Below are 17,207 nucleotides of genomic sequence, written 5' to 3'. Positions count from 1 at the left end.
TATTATTTCCCCTGGTGCCAAGACATTAAGTTTTTTTGTTTTTGTGTAAAAAAAAAGGCCATTTTCCTCCCTCTATGGTTCACTCATATGGGAAGCAGGTTTGTTGTCGGGTTTAATATAGTATTAACTGCCTTATTCTTTAAAAAACTACTTTTTGGTTGCATCACATTGTGACACACAAAACAATTCACATTTATTTGTGTGGCCTAATTAATTAAAGTTAGACAGAAATGATCAGCCTTGTATGGAAGCTTGTTTCCGCCACAGAATGAAATATAAAAAAGGTAATTGTGACATTTTATCTCACAATTTTGACTTTTTTCTCGCAATTGCGAGATATAAACTCGCTATTTTGTGAGATATAAAGTCAGAATTGTGTGGTTTAAACTCGCAATTGTGAGATAAAAAGTCGCTTGGAATATAAAAATAAACTTCCAACTTTGGGATCATTCAGAAGGATGTGCAGAGCAGCGGGTGCTACACAGAACCAGAACCAGCTGAAGGTTTGGCGGACTTTTAAACACTTGACTCTTACTGTATATTGTTCATTCTCCTGGTAATCATACCTGTCTGACAATGACTGGGTGGGTCATGTTTCTGATCTCCCATCATTGATATGTAAACATGGATGATCAAATAAGAATTTATTCATCTATCTCACGTCAGAAGTTCAGTTTTTGAAGGAAGTGATTCTGTAGCAATGTGGCTTTGCATGAATATTTAAAAATCTAAATATTAAAAGATCATTAAAACTGCATGTATAGAAGTTATACTAAAAAAAATAAAGAAATATTTGATGTAGTTTTAGATTAAGTATAGCATGTCACCCAGCAGGACACTGCTGTCAACGTACCAAGATCCATGTACATCTGAATCCTGTCATGCTTAGAGAGCCTAATGAACTCTTGATAAAGAATTAACATGCATTTGTAAGAGGCTGTGGAGCGTGCAGTCAGCCCGAACAAGCATGCATATACAAATGCTGCTGTGGAAATCCAATTACACCGTTTTACAAGCACCTTGCTAGTAACACTCACACTCACATTTGTGTGGGGGCTAGTAGATAAATTAAAATGACAGTCTTTGTAGGATTTGAGTCTGTGTGTGATTTTGTACATTGTTGCGTTCCAGAAGCATAACCCACTGGCCATTAGCGTAAACTGTACTCTACTATAGCTAGTTCTCTCTTTCAGGTCAACATTTGTGATGGCAGAGCAACTGTTTTAGGAGAATCTTACTCGGGAATTTAGTTCAATTCGACACATTTACAGCTAGCTAAACTTCCATTGAAATTTTTTTTTTTAAAGAAATTAATACTTTTATTCAGCAAGGATGCATTAAATTGATCAAAAGTAACAGTGAAGACATTTATAATGTTACAAAAGATTTCTATTCTATTCATCAAAAAATTGTGGAAACAAAGTACAGTTTCCACAAAAACAAAACAAAACAAAAACAATTAAGCAGTACAACTGTTTCCAACATTGATTATAGGAAGAAATGTTTCCAAATCAGCATATTAGAATGATTTCTGAAGGAACATGTGACACTGAACTGAAGCTGAAGCTGGACTAAGATGCTCTTTTCTTCTGGAAACAAACTTTGTTGCATTTTCCTGTTATCTAGCTGCTTTGAAACCATCTGTATTGTAAAAAGCTCTATATAAATAAATGTGACTTGGCTTGACTTGACTGAAGACCGGAGAAATGATGCTGAAAATTCACATGAATAAATTACATTTTTAAATATATTATACAAATCAGTTATTTTAAATTGTAATAATATTTTCAGAATACAACTTTCAAAAATAAAACTACAAAATGTACCAAGCCCAAATTTTTGAACCTTAATAACATTCGATCCATTTTGATAATAACTCTATCACACCCATGAGTAAAGTTTGTTACTACCCTAACAACGTAAGAAGAGTTGCATTAGCCAAGCATCCGCATCTTTGTTTGCATCCTAACAGTGCATAAAGTTGGCCTTATTTCAGAAAGCTCCCTAAGCTCATTCAGAAGCTACACCGGAGATGTATTTGGCATGCCATATGGTAGGGATTACTGTGAATGTCTATATTCATTACTGTGAGTATCGCTAGGAGGAGGAAAGCAGCACTGCTCCATGTTCACCATCATTGAAGTTAAGAGACCACACATCACCACTTGTTCTCTCCGGCTAGCTCGGTTTACTTCTACTTAATACCACACCTACTGTCATCTAGACAGCTGTGTAGTATGATCAGGGATTATGGTTAAAGTGTTTGTTAACACAAATGCTAATTGTCATTAGAAAATGCTTTTTTCACGAACAGTTTCTGAACTTGTCTCTCTGTTACTTTCTCAGTGACCAAGACGGTGTGTGCCGAGCAGTGTGATGGCCGCTGTTTTGGGCCGTATGTCAGTGACTGCTGCCATCGCGAGTGTGCTGGAGGCTGTTCAGGACCGAAGGACACAGACTGCTTTGTATGTCTTCAGTATTTGTGTAACACACACATACACCCAAGCATACTAGTGATTGCAGAATATAGTCGATTAGCTCTGCCACTAGTTGATGTTTTGGCTCTGTGTCGACTAGTCACAGACCACATGACTACAGTTTGTTCTATATGGTGACAGCAGGATGAAAAGTCCTCTGTCCACAAACTGTTCTTTCTTGGTGTCTATTCTGTATTTGTTCTGTATTTGCATGTCATAGTCAATATATACAGTATACTAGTGGGGTTTCAAAGTCCACTAGCAAAGTTGAGCCTTTGCATTCTTCTATTTTTATAGGGTTTTTATCAACACAAATTATATGATCAGCAAACACAATTTTTCTTTTTCTTTTTGCTTTAATAACAGCAGTACTCAGGCTGCATGACCTTCACAAGTTTGTATAAAACCTGATTATCATATTTTCCAGCAAGATTTGAGAATGATCCAAAGACCTTATTGAGCTTCAAAGGAAGCAAGAACATTTGAACTTTTGTACAAGTTAAGGTCCGTTCACACCAAGAGTAATAAGTAAGATAACTATAAAGATAGCTATAACAATAAATATATAAACGTCCACACCAATGCACAGTGACATTTTGTTTATTATAAGAACACTGCAAATATGTCGCCTGCCACTTTAAATGCTCAAGTTCTTTAAAGCAGGATGGATTCTGATTGGCTGTCAGTGTTTTTAAAATTTATCAGCTGGAAAAAAATCGTTATGAAATCTATCGTTCATTTATCGTTCTGCAAGTGATTTCAATTATGTCGTTCTTCTGTTGTTGTTATAATTAGTTGTGGTGTGGACTTCCCTATTCTCATAGAACTAGAATGAACTTTATAGTTATTGTTATAGTTGCCGTCATGTGAACGGGATTTTAAACATGCTCAAAATATCACAAATGTTTAGTGGGTCTGGAAATGTTAATGTGAAATGTTAATTCTAAAATAGTTTTTATAGGTTTAAAATTTGATTTTGAATAATCTCAGATTTGAATGTGGAATCAGACTTTTAAACCTCACTGTGTTTGAAATGATGTAGATGTGAAAATAGTGGACATTGTGCTTTTAAGCTTTGACTCACAACTAGTCAAAATCTTTTCCGGGTCGAATAGAATCCCTAACCTCAAATATTATCCTCTTAGATGTCTCAGCATGTAAAAACTTTTTTCCCCCAAACACACACGCACACACACGCGCGCTCACACATACGCGCGCACACACACAGTCTGTCAGTCACTCTATGGCCTTATCAGCATCCCATAAATCTTCAATTGTATAAGTGTTACGGTAACAGCGCCAGACCCATTCTGGCTCCCTCACCTTATCTGTGAGTTTTTGTTCAGCTGTGATATTCACTTCTGCAAAAGAGATCTATGTTGCCTACAGATGACTCGCTTTTGACCAGAAATCTCCCTATAGGAGACGGTCTTTGCACTGGAGATACCATTAAAATCTCATTTCCTCCCACAATGCTTTGCTGTGAATGAGAGTGGGGGCCACACCTCTGTAGCTCTTTTGTTGCGTGTTGCCTGGGCAGATCCCGAACGTCTCTGACTGCTCCTCGCCTCTCCGGCCCTCTGAGGAAGCGATTTATCGCACCTCTCTGGTTTTTTAATTAGTTATCCTCAGCTGTAATCATTGATATTGTACTTCTCAATTGTTCCCTTTTAATTGAAAAAAGCACTTTCGCGGCACGCATTGGGATTTGGATCAATGCCTTCAATTTTTTTTCATCTCAGCAACTCTAAGACAGAAAACATATATTCTCACATGTTTCTAAAGTCAAAGTATAGAGCTTTTTCCATTCCATTAGCCTGTTTGAATCATTATTTATTAGTAGCATTGCTGCTCTATATTGCTTTTACAACACATTCTCATCCTTTGGCGTCATATAGGTGACGCCATATGACATTTCGTCGAAATCTTACGCACATGGCATCCTTTAGCGTCAATATAACACGCACTGTTATGGGTAGTTTTTGGTCTGGGGTAGGGTACGGTTATGACGCCTTGGGATCTGCGTCTCATATTCACGCTAAACGATGCCATGTGCGTAAGATTTCGACGACATGTCCAAAGCGTCACATGTATGACGCCTTGGGATGAGAACGGGCTGTGCTTTTATGTAGTATTGGTGTTGGTTGACATACTTTTTTTGTGTGTTGAAGCTGATTTTGTGTTCCTACACATTCTTCTATTGCATAATTTACAAAAATGAGACTGTAAGAGTAGCAACACAGCTGTTTTATCAAATAAATGTGTATTGCTGTCAATAACCTTGTTTCCTTGTGTGCAGGCCTGCACTAACTTCAACGACAGCGGTGCATGTGTGACGCAATGCCCACAACCCTTCGTCTACAACCCAACCACGTTCCAGCTGGAGCACAACCCGCGGGCCAAATACACATATGGAGCTTTCTGCGTCAAAAAGTGCCCACGTAAGACAGAGCGAATAAATACAAACCTGTGTATGCTTACGCACACGATTCTAGCTCGATCTTTCACTCACATAAATGGGTATCAGATGCCATGTCTAGGCGTGTTCATAAGCGGGCATGTAAGCATGTTTCAGATTGAATGCAAATGAGGCGAATCGGCTGCACCTGAGTCCTCACGCTCCTCTGAGCCTCTGTTGAGGTGCGGCCCACACGTAGAGCCCCAGGAGTGAGCCTGTCTGATAAATCTCACTCAGCTTCTTGACCTCTGTTGACTTGGAGGAAAGAAAGAAAGAAAGAAAGAAAGAAAGAAAGAAAGAAAGAAAGAAAGAAAGAAAGAAAGAAAGAAAGAAAGAAAGAAAGAAAGAAAGAAAGAAAGAAAGAAAGAAAGAAAGAAAGAAAGATCCCTTCAACCAGGGATCTGTGGCAGTACTGCAGGGGGTCCACCAACTATTGTTTGATCTCAAAATAATTATTGTTAAAATAATAAAATATGCATTCAAAACGACATCTAACCCTCATGTTCTGTTGAGAATTAGTTTTTTTTTTTTTTATAAATACTTTTTTTTTTGCATTAATTTGATGCGTTACTCTAACCTAATCAACTTCTAGTAGACAGATATTATTAAAAAATAATATCCACAAAACAGTAATGCTCCTCAATGTGGGTCCCCAAACAGAAGATAAACTTAATTTCAACCACTGCTAAATGTTTTATTGTCCATCCCACATTGAAATGTATTAAGTAAAAATTAAAAATGTGACCTTTCAGTACATTTTTAATGTTTTAATGGCTTTGCATTGTCAGCACCATAACAAAGTATGTACATGTACTATACGCATGCATACAATGCAACATATAAAACAGAGCTGAGTGTGAATAGACCTGATGGAGTAATTACGGAGATAGGAATCCCGTGTGTTTCTTATTGGAACGATGAAAATTTCGAATTAACTGGCCTGACTTCTTTGAAGAGGAGAGAACGGGGAAAGAGAAAGTAACATCAAAATAATGAAAGAGAGTTTTGATAACAGTGGTTATAGGTAGCACGAGTGCCATTATTCCCCCTTGCTGGGCCGCCACTGCTGCAGAATGAAGGGTTTGCACACTGACAGACGCCCACTCCAGTGCTCAGTCCACGATGAATGTTATTGTGCAATACTCAGAGACCCGTTCCATAACCCAAACCGTCCTCTGCAGTTTGGACATGGCCACTTCATTCAATGGCACATCTCTGAAATCCTCTGTTTGGTTGGGTTTCACGAGGCTGTCAAGTGATTGTTGTGGGGTTTTTTTTACCCAGGGTTATTCATTCTTCTGGTGTCACGTTAAATCTAATGCCACAGTAAGACTCTGAGATTCACGTTTAATGTAAGAGGTGAAGAGAGACGTCTGCACTTGAGCACTCCATCTTCTTTTATCTGGCCCTTCGTGAGCCCTTTCTCCTCTCTGGTGATGGATGCCACGCTGCACAGTCGCCGCCGGAAATGGGCTTTCCACACACACACACACGCCACAGTCAGGGTCCCTAGTGCGTTCGCGCAGATGTGTTAATGGTTTTTGTCTGAGAATGGATGTTTCTTCTCTACCATTACAAAATGTCAATGGCCTTTTTCACAGAGATTGCTTAGAGTTTGTTCAGGGGCACGCTGCAGTCTGACTGTTTGTTCTGCTTTTGTGTGTGGGGTGATAGATAACTTCGTGGTGGACCACAGCTCCTGTGTCAGAGCCTGTCCTAGCAACAAGATGGAGGTGGAGGAGAACAGGATCAAGATGTGCATCCCCTGCACTGATATCTGCCCTAAAGGTGATCACACACTTCATCAAAACTCACCAAAATGCCATATTTGCTATGATGATTGCCCCAAAACCAAAATTTCAGTTGTCAGTGAAATTTCACAAACTGTGATAGCAAAGCAAGCAAAAAACATATTTTTGGTGGAAATGCTATTTAATTAATTTATAACAGTATTATTTTAATATTACTTACATGCTGTTTATCAATATTTTGAAGCTTTTATATTTTAATTTTAGTTTAAGTTTTAGTCATTTTGGTATGTGTTTTTGGCATTTATATTATTTTTTATTTCAGTTTTAGTTTTAATAATTTTAGTACTTTAGCTTAAAATGATAATTTTTCACCATTTCAGATGTTTATTCAAGTTTAATAATATTTATGTTACTATTAATATTTAATAGTTTTTGATAACACTGATTATAAATGTACAATATTATAGATTATAATATAGTAATATTGAAATTGAAATATATATATAGGCTGCATTTATTTGATTTAAAAAATATACTTTATGTATATATATATATATATATATATATATATATATATATAATTATGTAAAATATAAATGTATATAATTATATAGATTTTTGTCTCTCTGAAAACAAAGAAAAGAAACAATCAAATGTAAAATACAACTACTGGTAACACAACGCTTCAAACGACATGGAACTACTGCTGCTATTCAAAGACTGGTATTGATACAGTCTTTGTTTATGTATGTATCAATTTATTTATTTGCATCAACTTGTGAAGTTCAGTGGTTACTGTAGTTATTGTTATCAGGATAGTTCAGCCTTTCTAGTAAACAACCTACTTTGTCCATTATGCAGCGGTGTGTTGTGACAAAACACTGCATCACAGTACATGTATTGTGCACCGTGAACTTTACAGCAGTAACAGTAATGTGTGAAGTATGGTATTTTGGTGGAAACTTTGCTAACCAATTTCTGAAGGGGTCCTGACCTGACATTAACCATTCATTAATTATTCTTTCTTTCAAAGTTATCAAACATCACCTGAAAGTTCTATCCATGACCTTTACACAGTTGTCTGGTTTATGTTATAGCATGTGATGGGATTGGCACTGCCAGCCTTCAGACGGCTCAAACCGTCGACTCCAGCAACATTGACAGATTCATCAACTGCACCAAGATCAACGGAAATCTGGTGTTCCTCATCACAGGCATTAAAGGGTGAGAGTGGCTTCTTCAAGGTCTCTTTCGGCTCACTTCACAGCCATTACACTCTGCTTTACAGCTGAATATCGAATATTGGATTGTCGGAAGCCATTTGACCTATGCTGCTTCTTTTTATCAGATAACATCAGCTTTAATGATGCAGGAGGGGATTCATGAAAGAAAAGCTCTAGAGAAACCATTCACATCATGGCTGTGTAAAAAAAAAACAGCAGTGGCTAGTTTAATGGCACACATTAAAAGTGCCATTAACACACTTTGCGAGTTTAGACAGGCAAGCAAGACCTTCGAGACCTTCTACTGACTCTCAAGACGGCCGCAGTTAATGTGACTTTATATGAGAAATCTGCTGCCCCCTCTTTATATAAGTGCTGTGAAATATTTGATTGCCAGCTTGTCAAGAAGTCATTTGACCTCTGGTTGACCTGCTCCCTCCAGTGGTCTCTTTCTGATCCCACTGCGCCTGCTTGGCTGGCCCTTTAACCCCATATAGCTGACTCTGCTCTTAAAGAGCAATCCAGGGCCAGCATCCGCAGCATGCTGGGAAAACCCATGTGCACACATACACACATCCTGATAGGCATGCATATGACATCATCTCCACCACAAACTGTGCTATGGAGTGCACATATTTCTTACACGTATTCCCACGTGCACACTCTCACACACGCCGCGTCAGCAGGTGTTCTGGACACATCCTCCCTGAAGATCTCCACCTCAGTGGTGCTATTAAAACCTGCTGTACTGCTCAAAAGAACATTATATGGCATGGAGACTTAGAAAAGATCTAGAAAATGCAGCATACTGGGATGGATGTGGTCAGCAGACACTGGTTAAATGCTTTTATATTGATAGTCTGCACTTATGGACTCTCTAATAACTTGATTTTTGCAAATGGCTTCTCACTGTTTGCTTTAAGAGCTTGTTACACGATCTGGACTCAAAATGCTAGGTTTTTCTTGATTTCTTAAAGAAATAATGTGGCTTTCAGTATGTACTGAGTGTACAGTATGTACTGTGTTACAGGGACATATACCACAACATAGAGCCCTTGGATCCAGAGAAACTCAATGTGTTCCGCACTGTTCGAGAGATCACTGGTAAGTCATGTCGGTTTTATTTGGATTGGTCTTTTACATAATAATGATAATATGATAACACATATTGTTTTCAAGGCATCTTTGAATAATGCATAGTGCATTACAAACACAAATTGCGCAAGCCATAAAAGACAAAAAAACAAACCTTCGGAGGAACCAGCACTCAGCAGGGGGAGCCCATCCTCCTCTGGCAGGCACATATTTAAAGGGATACTTCAGGATTTAGCATTAAGCTTTGTATTAGTAGGAAACCTGTAGTATTTTTAAATTACCGTGCTTTCCACCCTCATATCCCCCTGAGACGAGAGATTTATGTATTTTTTGTCTGGAAAAAATCCTCCGATGATGCAAAAATCTTCATTTTGCGTCATCGGAGGATTTTTTGGCCAGAGGCTAAAGACTACAGCCAGTAGAAGGAGCTGTCCCGCATGTTCTCAACCCGCCCATAGAGGGTGGGATCTCACTCACAGAATGTACACATAGTGTCAGCCATCTTTTTTTGGAAGCTAAGCTAGCAGGCTCTTGTTCTGTGGAGAAAGCTGAGTAACTTAGTAGGAGAAAGCTGAGTAGTAGGGGTTACCATCCTCTTTTTCCTGGACATGTCCGGCCGTCGAGATCGTACAAAATGTCCTGGATTCAGCTTTTGCTTTCTGCAGTCGCCATTCATTGTTTACATGCACACCTTTTGTTTCAATCTAACTGAATTCATTCCGATTGGTGAATCTGAATGTAGTGTTTACATGAACGCTAAACAAGTGATCGGTTGATATGCGTTTTAACATTGCTAAGAAAATTCCCGCTCCTCCGTGAGAGATACGAGACCGGTGCGTCTCACAGGTGTCGCTCGTCATCAGTAATCACGCCACCGGCCTCGCGTCGTTCTCCCGCGGCCCTCAGTCTCGTCCTGCTCGTCACAGTAAACATAATTAATGGCGACTGTAGAACGCAAAAGCCGAATCCCGGACATTTTGGGCGATCTCGAAATCCCGGACAGACTCGTCACGGAGACTCCACTAGTAACCTAGACTTGTTGTTTAACTACTGTGCTCTGTTACCGGTAGGCGTGGCCTCCTAGGGCAGCGAAGCAAGTGCATTCTGGGAGTTGTTGTCTTTCATCCACATAAGCTAAAAATAAATTTTCTGGCTTTTCTCAGTCTAGAAAGCTCCAAATTCAAAAATAATTTCACATTTCTTCTACATAAATGACCCATTTTAAATACACATTCATCTTTCCAGAGGTGAAGTATCCCTTTAAATAAATGCTATATGCTAATATAATAAATGAACAATTTTACCCAATATTTATGTATGTTTATGCTTATTAGAATATGTGCTGACACAAGCACTGCTAACTCAATCTCTGCTGAAATCAGTCTAGTTACGTTTACTGTGCACTTTGCTCGAGGAGGGTTATGTGTTTAACACACTAAGGCCCTGCTTACACCTGGTATTAAGATGCATTTTGATCGGCTGGATCACAAGTAGACGAGGGAGAAACATTCCCGTTTTTCAATCTATAACATTATCCTGTTTGCACCTTCATTCGCAAGACTACGGCAAACGTTGTGAGTGCATTAGAAATCATCAATGGTGAGAGAACATTGTGCTTAGTACGTTTTTCGTCTTCAAACCAAACTTGGTTCTCCAGCCGACAAAGTTTAAATCCAGTCTGGATAGCGCGCTTCCCATAATCTTTACGCATTAGGTCAGTAGGTGGAGAGTAGGCTTTTGTGGCTGTTCGAACTCATTTGACAATCTACACTACAAAAGCAATCTGGTCGAATGCATTTTTGTCTACCTCTGGAAGTGGACAAGCTCAAAACATTTTAAACCCCCCTTTACACCTGTATTTACACCTCTATACACATCGTCCACTTGTGATCCGATCAACCAAAACACATCATAATACCAGGTGTGAACAGGGCCTGAGAGAGTGTTCCAAACCAGTCACTAATGAGGGTCCATTTCATGCTGCCTTAGAAGATAACAGACAGTAGACAACGAGGAAGCTTCCTACATTTTGGAACAGGGGCATTAACTTATGCTTTCATAAAGAAGGGCCTGTAAAATGAAAATAGCTGATTCACATGCGCAGATTTTCATAATCCACCTGTTTTATTGAAGAGTTCCATCAAAAACACATGGAACAAAGCACAGAGGAAGATCTAGTGTGTTTGTGGATTTGTAGACGTGTGTGTGGGACGTGTGTAACTGTGTGTGTGTTTGTACGAGTGTCCGCTTCTCTGTATCTCAGCGGGGAGGCCCTATATATGATGAATACATGATGAGGAAGATTTCTCCAACTGAAGAGAGCTTCCCAAAGGAGAGCAGGACTCATAAGAAACATGAAAGCAGTTGAAAACACTCCTCTCTCTCTCTCTCTCTCTCTCTCTCTCTCTCTCTCTCTCTCTCTCTCTCTCTCTCTCTCTCTCTCTCTCTCTCTCTCTCTTCCTTACGCTCTTTACCTTTCTCACTCTCTCTTGCTGTGGTGACAGCAAAGAGGGCTCTCCAAGTCAGTGAGGCATGCATGTCAGGCTGTCACATCTATATGCATGTGGCCACAGTCTCTGACAGAACGTCTTCACTGGAAAGGTGTTATTTCTGCTCTGTGACCCCCAGCTTGAAGACTTTGACAGATCCAGAGGTGCCTGCTATATGTATTTCTTTACAGCGGGTTTAAATCGAATGCGTTTACTCCATTTGAATGAATTCAGTGTACAATTTGCATTTTACACTTGAAGAAGGTCATCTAGCTGTGAGAAGTTGCTGCTGAAACGAAAGACCCTTCAGATGGCTGTTATTTAATTTGTGTGTGGTTGCATGGTCAGTATGACTCCCAGTAAACCCCAAACCCTGACTTGCATTAAACGAACATTTCACAGCCGCAGTCGAATGCTTCTCTTCCAGTATTTGAAGATTTGGGGAAATGCCTGTGGCTCTTCCGGCACTGCCTTCAGCTCAAGCCCTCTGTGAATCATCTCTCAAGAGAGATGGACAGAAGAGGCTGACCTGATTTAACCTCTGCCTGGTCTCAGGGCTTGAGGGAGGGGTTAGCACTGGGACATAGAACTGTGAAAAATGATCAATATTTTCTGAGAAAATATTTTTGCAGCCTTTTGATGATGATATCTGATATTTTTCTCCAAATTAATTTATTTTCTCTGAAGATAGTTTTTTCAACCAAACAGCCAGTGTTGTAAAGTAGATTCAGATTGTTTATTGCAAAAAGCAAAAAACACAGTATATAGTTTAAAATATAGTTTTTCACACTATTTTTGTTAAATGATGATTTGAATAATGTTTAATATATATATATATATATATATGTCGAACAGCATTTATTTGAATTAGAAATATTTTGTAATGTTATAAATGTCTGGTAGCACTTTACAATAAGGTTCATTAACTAATGTTAGCTAATGTATTAACTAACATGAACTAACAATGTGCAATGCATTAGTTACAGTATTTATTAATCTTTGTTAATGTTAGTTAATAAAAATACAGCTGTTCATTGTTTGTTCATGTTAGTTCACAGTGCATAACTAGTTAATAATGTATATTAACTAAGATTAACAAATGCTGAAGAAGTATTGTTCATTCTTAATTCATGCTAACTAGGTAACTAATGTTAACTATTGAACCTTGTTGTAAAGTGTTACCAAATGTCTTTACTTTCACTTTTGATCAATTTAATCCATCCTTGCTGAATAAAAGCATGGATTTCTTTTTTTTTTTTAACTCCAAGAAAAAAGACTCCAAACATTTGAACAGTTTTGTACTTTATATACACCGATATAACAACTACTATATATATATATATATATATATATACATACAGCCTACATACGGTAAAGCGTCAGAAATTTAAAGCATACATTTCTGAGTTATGACACAAAGAGATCCTAGAGATCCACCTCATGTTGGCGCAGCTCAAACTCGCTGGTGTCGGCAGCTGTATTTCGTGTTACTCGGACTCATTTGCAGCAGTTTCCTTTGTGATTCTTGCGTGCAATTCATTTGTGGGGCAGCATTACTCTCCTGATGTTTGTCTGGAGCTGACAAGTGTTCTCTGGGACCTCGTTAGCACTATTAGCATGATGAAGTCTCGCCTCCACACGTAAAAAATAAACAGATTACAACACAGACAGGCAAGCGGCCCACTCTCAAGGCACTGCAGTGCAGACACACTCTCTTAGACTTCCCATCGCACAGTTTTGTCATTAAGGCAATTAGTGTCAGCAGACACCACGCTAACGACACCTCACTGAGGCACTTCCTCTAATCTGCCTCCACAACCTTAGACCAAATAACCCAGGCTGCGGAAAATGCAAACGCTGGAGCGTTTAACCCCATTTCGGCTCAGAAATGATCGATTTCTAAGAGTGAAAATCATGAAATTTCAGGCACATTTTTGCAGGTTTTGCATTAATAATAAACAGTCTGGCAACAATGTCAGTAGAGCTCAAATTAATGTCAAATTTAGATGATTTATGATTAATTGATGGCATTTCTCTCTCCTCCAGAAAACCATCACTGGAGGCAAATGTCTTAATCAAATGGCTGCATTAATATTTACTGTAGTCTTTTCCGGTAGACATGCTAATGAGTGTGGAATCCAAACGTTTGAATCCAAAATTTTAACGAAGCACAACAAAGCAGCCCAGGAATGATAACCACAAGTTGTGGCCTAGAGATATGACCATAAACTCTCAGCAGGAATAATATTTATATTAGTCTCTTAACACAAGACCGCTATTGCTCAAACATGGCCCTCTGAAAGTAATAAATTAGTTTGAAGGCAATCAAATATCAGTTATTACTTGAAATATGCACCATCCAAGCTTTGCATTGTTAAAGTAATTGGAGTAATTTATGTTCTTCTTGTCCTTGAATAAGAAAGTCCTCTTCTTTTTTTTTTTTTTCGTGGCCTGTTTGTCTATTCTTGGCATATGCACAGGATTGTTTTCCCTTCAATAAATTATTCATTTTTGAATCCATTATTAAAATGTCTCCTTGATCTATAGCTATCAGCTCTTCAATCTGCATTAAATAAATGGAAATAGATGCAGGATATGAGAATATAGTCAGGCATTATATCGTGGTCATATTTCTCAAATAACACATTGATTGTTTGCTCAGCACTGATCACCCACACTCATTAATGACTTTAATAAGCTCCTAAGAGGGATTTCTTTTTCATGCTGTAATGAAACATTTCTCTTAATTACTGTAGGTGGCACCACTTATGTCTACTATGTTGGCTGATCATTTGGCTCATTGAGTGTGTCATCTTGTGTTTTCCAGGTTTTTTAAACATTCAGTCCTGGCCAGAAAACATGACTGATTTAAGTGTCTTCGCCAATCTGGCAACCATCGGAGGCAGGTCTCTTTACAGGTAAGATGCAGGGCTCACTCTTTGTTGCCAGCTCTAGAAAAAGTCCTCCTCATCCTACTTTCACAAGTCTGTTGCTTTCTTCGAATGCACCTGGGAAACTCATTCTTCCAAATCAGGCATTTGTTATTACAACGTCACACATTTAAGTTGGAAAAATAACGCAGAGGTAGCCTTAACAAAACAAAATAATTATATTTTGAGCAGTGAACTTTAAAAAAAATCTGAATTCAAAATGATTATTCATTTCTATTACTTATTTATACATGGTATCAAAACTAAATGTTTGTATTATATAAAGCAAACCGTGAAAGTCAATTGAATAACTTTGCAGTTGTTGTCTTTCTGCGGTTCTGTAATCAAACCTTAAAAATAATTGGAATACAGCATGTAATAACTTGCTAAATCATTCATTATAATTCGCTACAGACTTGTTTTCCACTCACAAAATGCAAAGCCTGTCTGATGTGTTGTGCCTTTATCGTCCATGTTAAATGAATGTTTATTTAAAAGAGATATTTGTTTATAGTTTCTATTGATCGTGGAATTTATTCATCTCATGATAATCTGCAAAATTATCGTTTGATGAATAACTGGCCTGTAAGTCTGATAGATTTATAGCTGTTGAAATTGCATTCAGCACTAATTGTGTGACTACTTTTCCATTATCTCCTGATTTGCATCCTTTAGTCATTTTAGTGAATTGGACTAAAACAACGCAGACAGCATGTGCAAATGCGTAATTCACTCTTAGTGAATCCCCTCTTTCGTGTTTTCTAAAGAGGCTGAGTCTTTCTTGCCAAGAGTTCAAAGAGTACAAATGAAAAGCTCTATTCACACAGTGCAACACCCATTTGCTTAGAGTTAAAGAGTCTGGAGAGGCAGAAAGAGAGCAAGAGCACAGTTTTAACATGTGTGGGTCATTTGTTGAAAGCTCTACCACTGTAGCAATTACCGTTTGTCACATGATGTGCTCTGTGTCTGACACTGGCTTTTTGCCTGAAACACAGAGAGGAAAAAGTAGAGAGAAAGAGGAATAACAGAAGAGATGTCTCGGCGAGATGAGAGCGATGTCAGTGTCTAAGTGCACCTGCACGTTCTGACTCTCAAAGCCCCTTTGATGTGCTCTTCAGCACGCCTGCCCGTGATTAAAAACACTGTTGTGATTACGCCTCGGCATTAACCCATCTCATCACATGTGAAGTGGGAGATCCTCTGCGACGCTGGGTGGGGGACGCAAGCTAAACTTGCTTTAGAAAGGCAAAAGCATCTCTCATACTGACAAATCGCTCGTGCCTTTTGTTCATGAAGCCATCATTTCAGCTTTCTTTGTCAGATCTCATTCTTTTGTTTCATTCTTACTCATTCTGATCTGATCAAGACTCTCCAGGCTAAAGAAAGTCTGGTCTTCTTCGTTGTTTTTGATTGTTTAAAATTGTGGTTGTCAATTTAATGTGTTCATTCAGTTTGAAAAATTGTTCAATTAAAGTGAAATTTTATTTTATTAATATATATATAAAAATGTAACGTTATTTAAATAATTATAAATTATATAATTTTAATAAAAAGTTTGTATTGTATTTATTTAATTTGTTATATTAATATAAAGCCCTCAAATGTTTAATTATTATTTTGTATGTTGTTTTAAATATTTTTTTGTCACTTGTTCGTTGCTCAGACTCGTTCTCCCAGTTTAAAACTAGACTAAAGACGCATCTATTTAGCCAGGCATTCATATAAAATTTTTAATCTTACAGTTACTGTAAATTCGGCCTCTACTTCATAAACGCCAGAGGAGAACTGGCCCCGACTGAGCCTGGGTTCTCCCAAGGTTTTTTTTTTCTCCATTGGGTCATCTGATGGAGTTTTAGGACACCATCGGGTCACTTGATGGAGTTTTTCGGTTCCTTTGGCTTGCTCAGTTGGGGATATTCAAATTAAATGACCCATCATACCACTGATCAGCTCTACCAAACTTGGATGTCTTTTCCAGTAATAAACAAACACTGTTAATTTGTTTTGATTGATACTGTGAAGCAGCTTTGATACAATCTGTATTGTGAAAAGCGCTATATAAATATATTTGACTTGACTTGACTTGACTTGTTTGTTTGTTTATTCACACAGACAGACAGACACACACACACACAAACAAACAGATAGATAGATGTTGTGTATTCCCTTTATTTTTGTCACTGATTTAACCCCTCTTTAAAGTGTAAACTGTAACCTTTTGTCTCCTTGTGCTTTCTCGTGTGTTTAGTGGCATCTCTCTTCTGGTGCTGAAGCAGCAGTGGATTTCATCACTTCAGCTGCAGTCTCTTAATGAGATCAGTGCTGGAAACGTGTACGTCACCAACAACAGTCAACTCTGCTATTACAACACCGTCAACTGGACACGACTCTTCCGCACTAACACCCAGAAGTCCCTGATCCGCAACAACCGCGACCCCAAGGAGTGCAGTGAGTCCATCGCTCTGTTTTTACTATTGTTCCATTCGTTTTTAGGATAAATTAGTCATATCCTAGCATAGCCCATAGCTGTCAACATCGAACATTGAAAATAAGGAAGATTTCCCGGAATCCATCCCCAAAATAAGTGATTTTTTTTTTACATGACTCTAACAAACTTTAAAAAAAGCACTAATCAGTAACAGTCTAAAGAGTTTATAAATATGTGTGTGAGAGAGAGAGAGAGAGAGAGAGAGAGAGAGAGAGAGAGAGAGAGAGAGAGAGAGAGAGAGAGAGAGAGAGAGAGAGAGAGAGAGAGAAAGATAGTGTGTGTGTGTGTGTGTGTGT

The 17,207-nt window shown here is 38.3% G+C and overlaps 1 protein-coding gene across 1 annotated transcript in view; it reads left to right on the top strand.

Annotated features, from left to right (window-relative positions):
• Positions 1-17,207, top strand: part of erbb4b (erb-b2 receptor tyrosine kinase 4b) — a 183,119-nt gene that overhangs the window by 88,554 nt on the left and 77,358 nt on the right. The window contains exons 5-11 of the mRNA XM_056263228.1: positions 2,347-2,465; positions 4,777-4,918; positions 6,610-6,723; positions 7,784-7,910; positions 8,940-9,013; positions 14,321-14,411; positions 16,672-16,871. Coding sequence (XP_056119203.1) covers positions 2,347-2,465; positions 4,777-4,918; positions 6,610-6,723; positions 7,784-7,910; positions 8,940-9,013; positions 14,321-14,411; positions 16,672-16,871 — 867 coding nt within the window. The remainder of the gene's footprint in view (positions 1-2,346; positions 2,466-4,776; positions 4,919-6,609; positions 6,724-7,783; positions 7,911-8,939; positions 9,014-14,320; positions 14,412-16,671; positions 16,872-17,207) is intronic.

The sequence above is a fragment of the Rhinichthys klamathensis genome, unplaced genomic scaffold (assembly GCF_029890125.1).
Source record: "Rhinichthys klamathensis goyatoka isolate OS25496 unplaced genomic scaffold, OSU_Roscu_1.1 h1tg000201l_1, whole genome shotgun sequence".
Taxonomy (NCBI): domain Eukaryota; kingdom Metazoa; phylum Chordata; class Actinopteri; order Cypriniformes; family Leuciscidae; genus Rhinichthys; species Rhinichthys klamathensis.
Note: the sequence above shows the minus strand (reverse complement) of the source record. Positions and strands in the feature narration are given on the sequence as shown.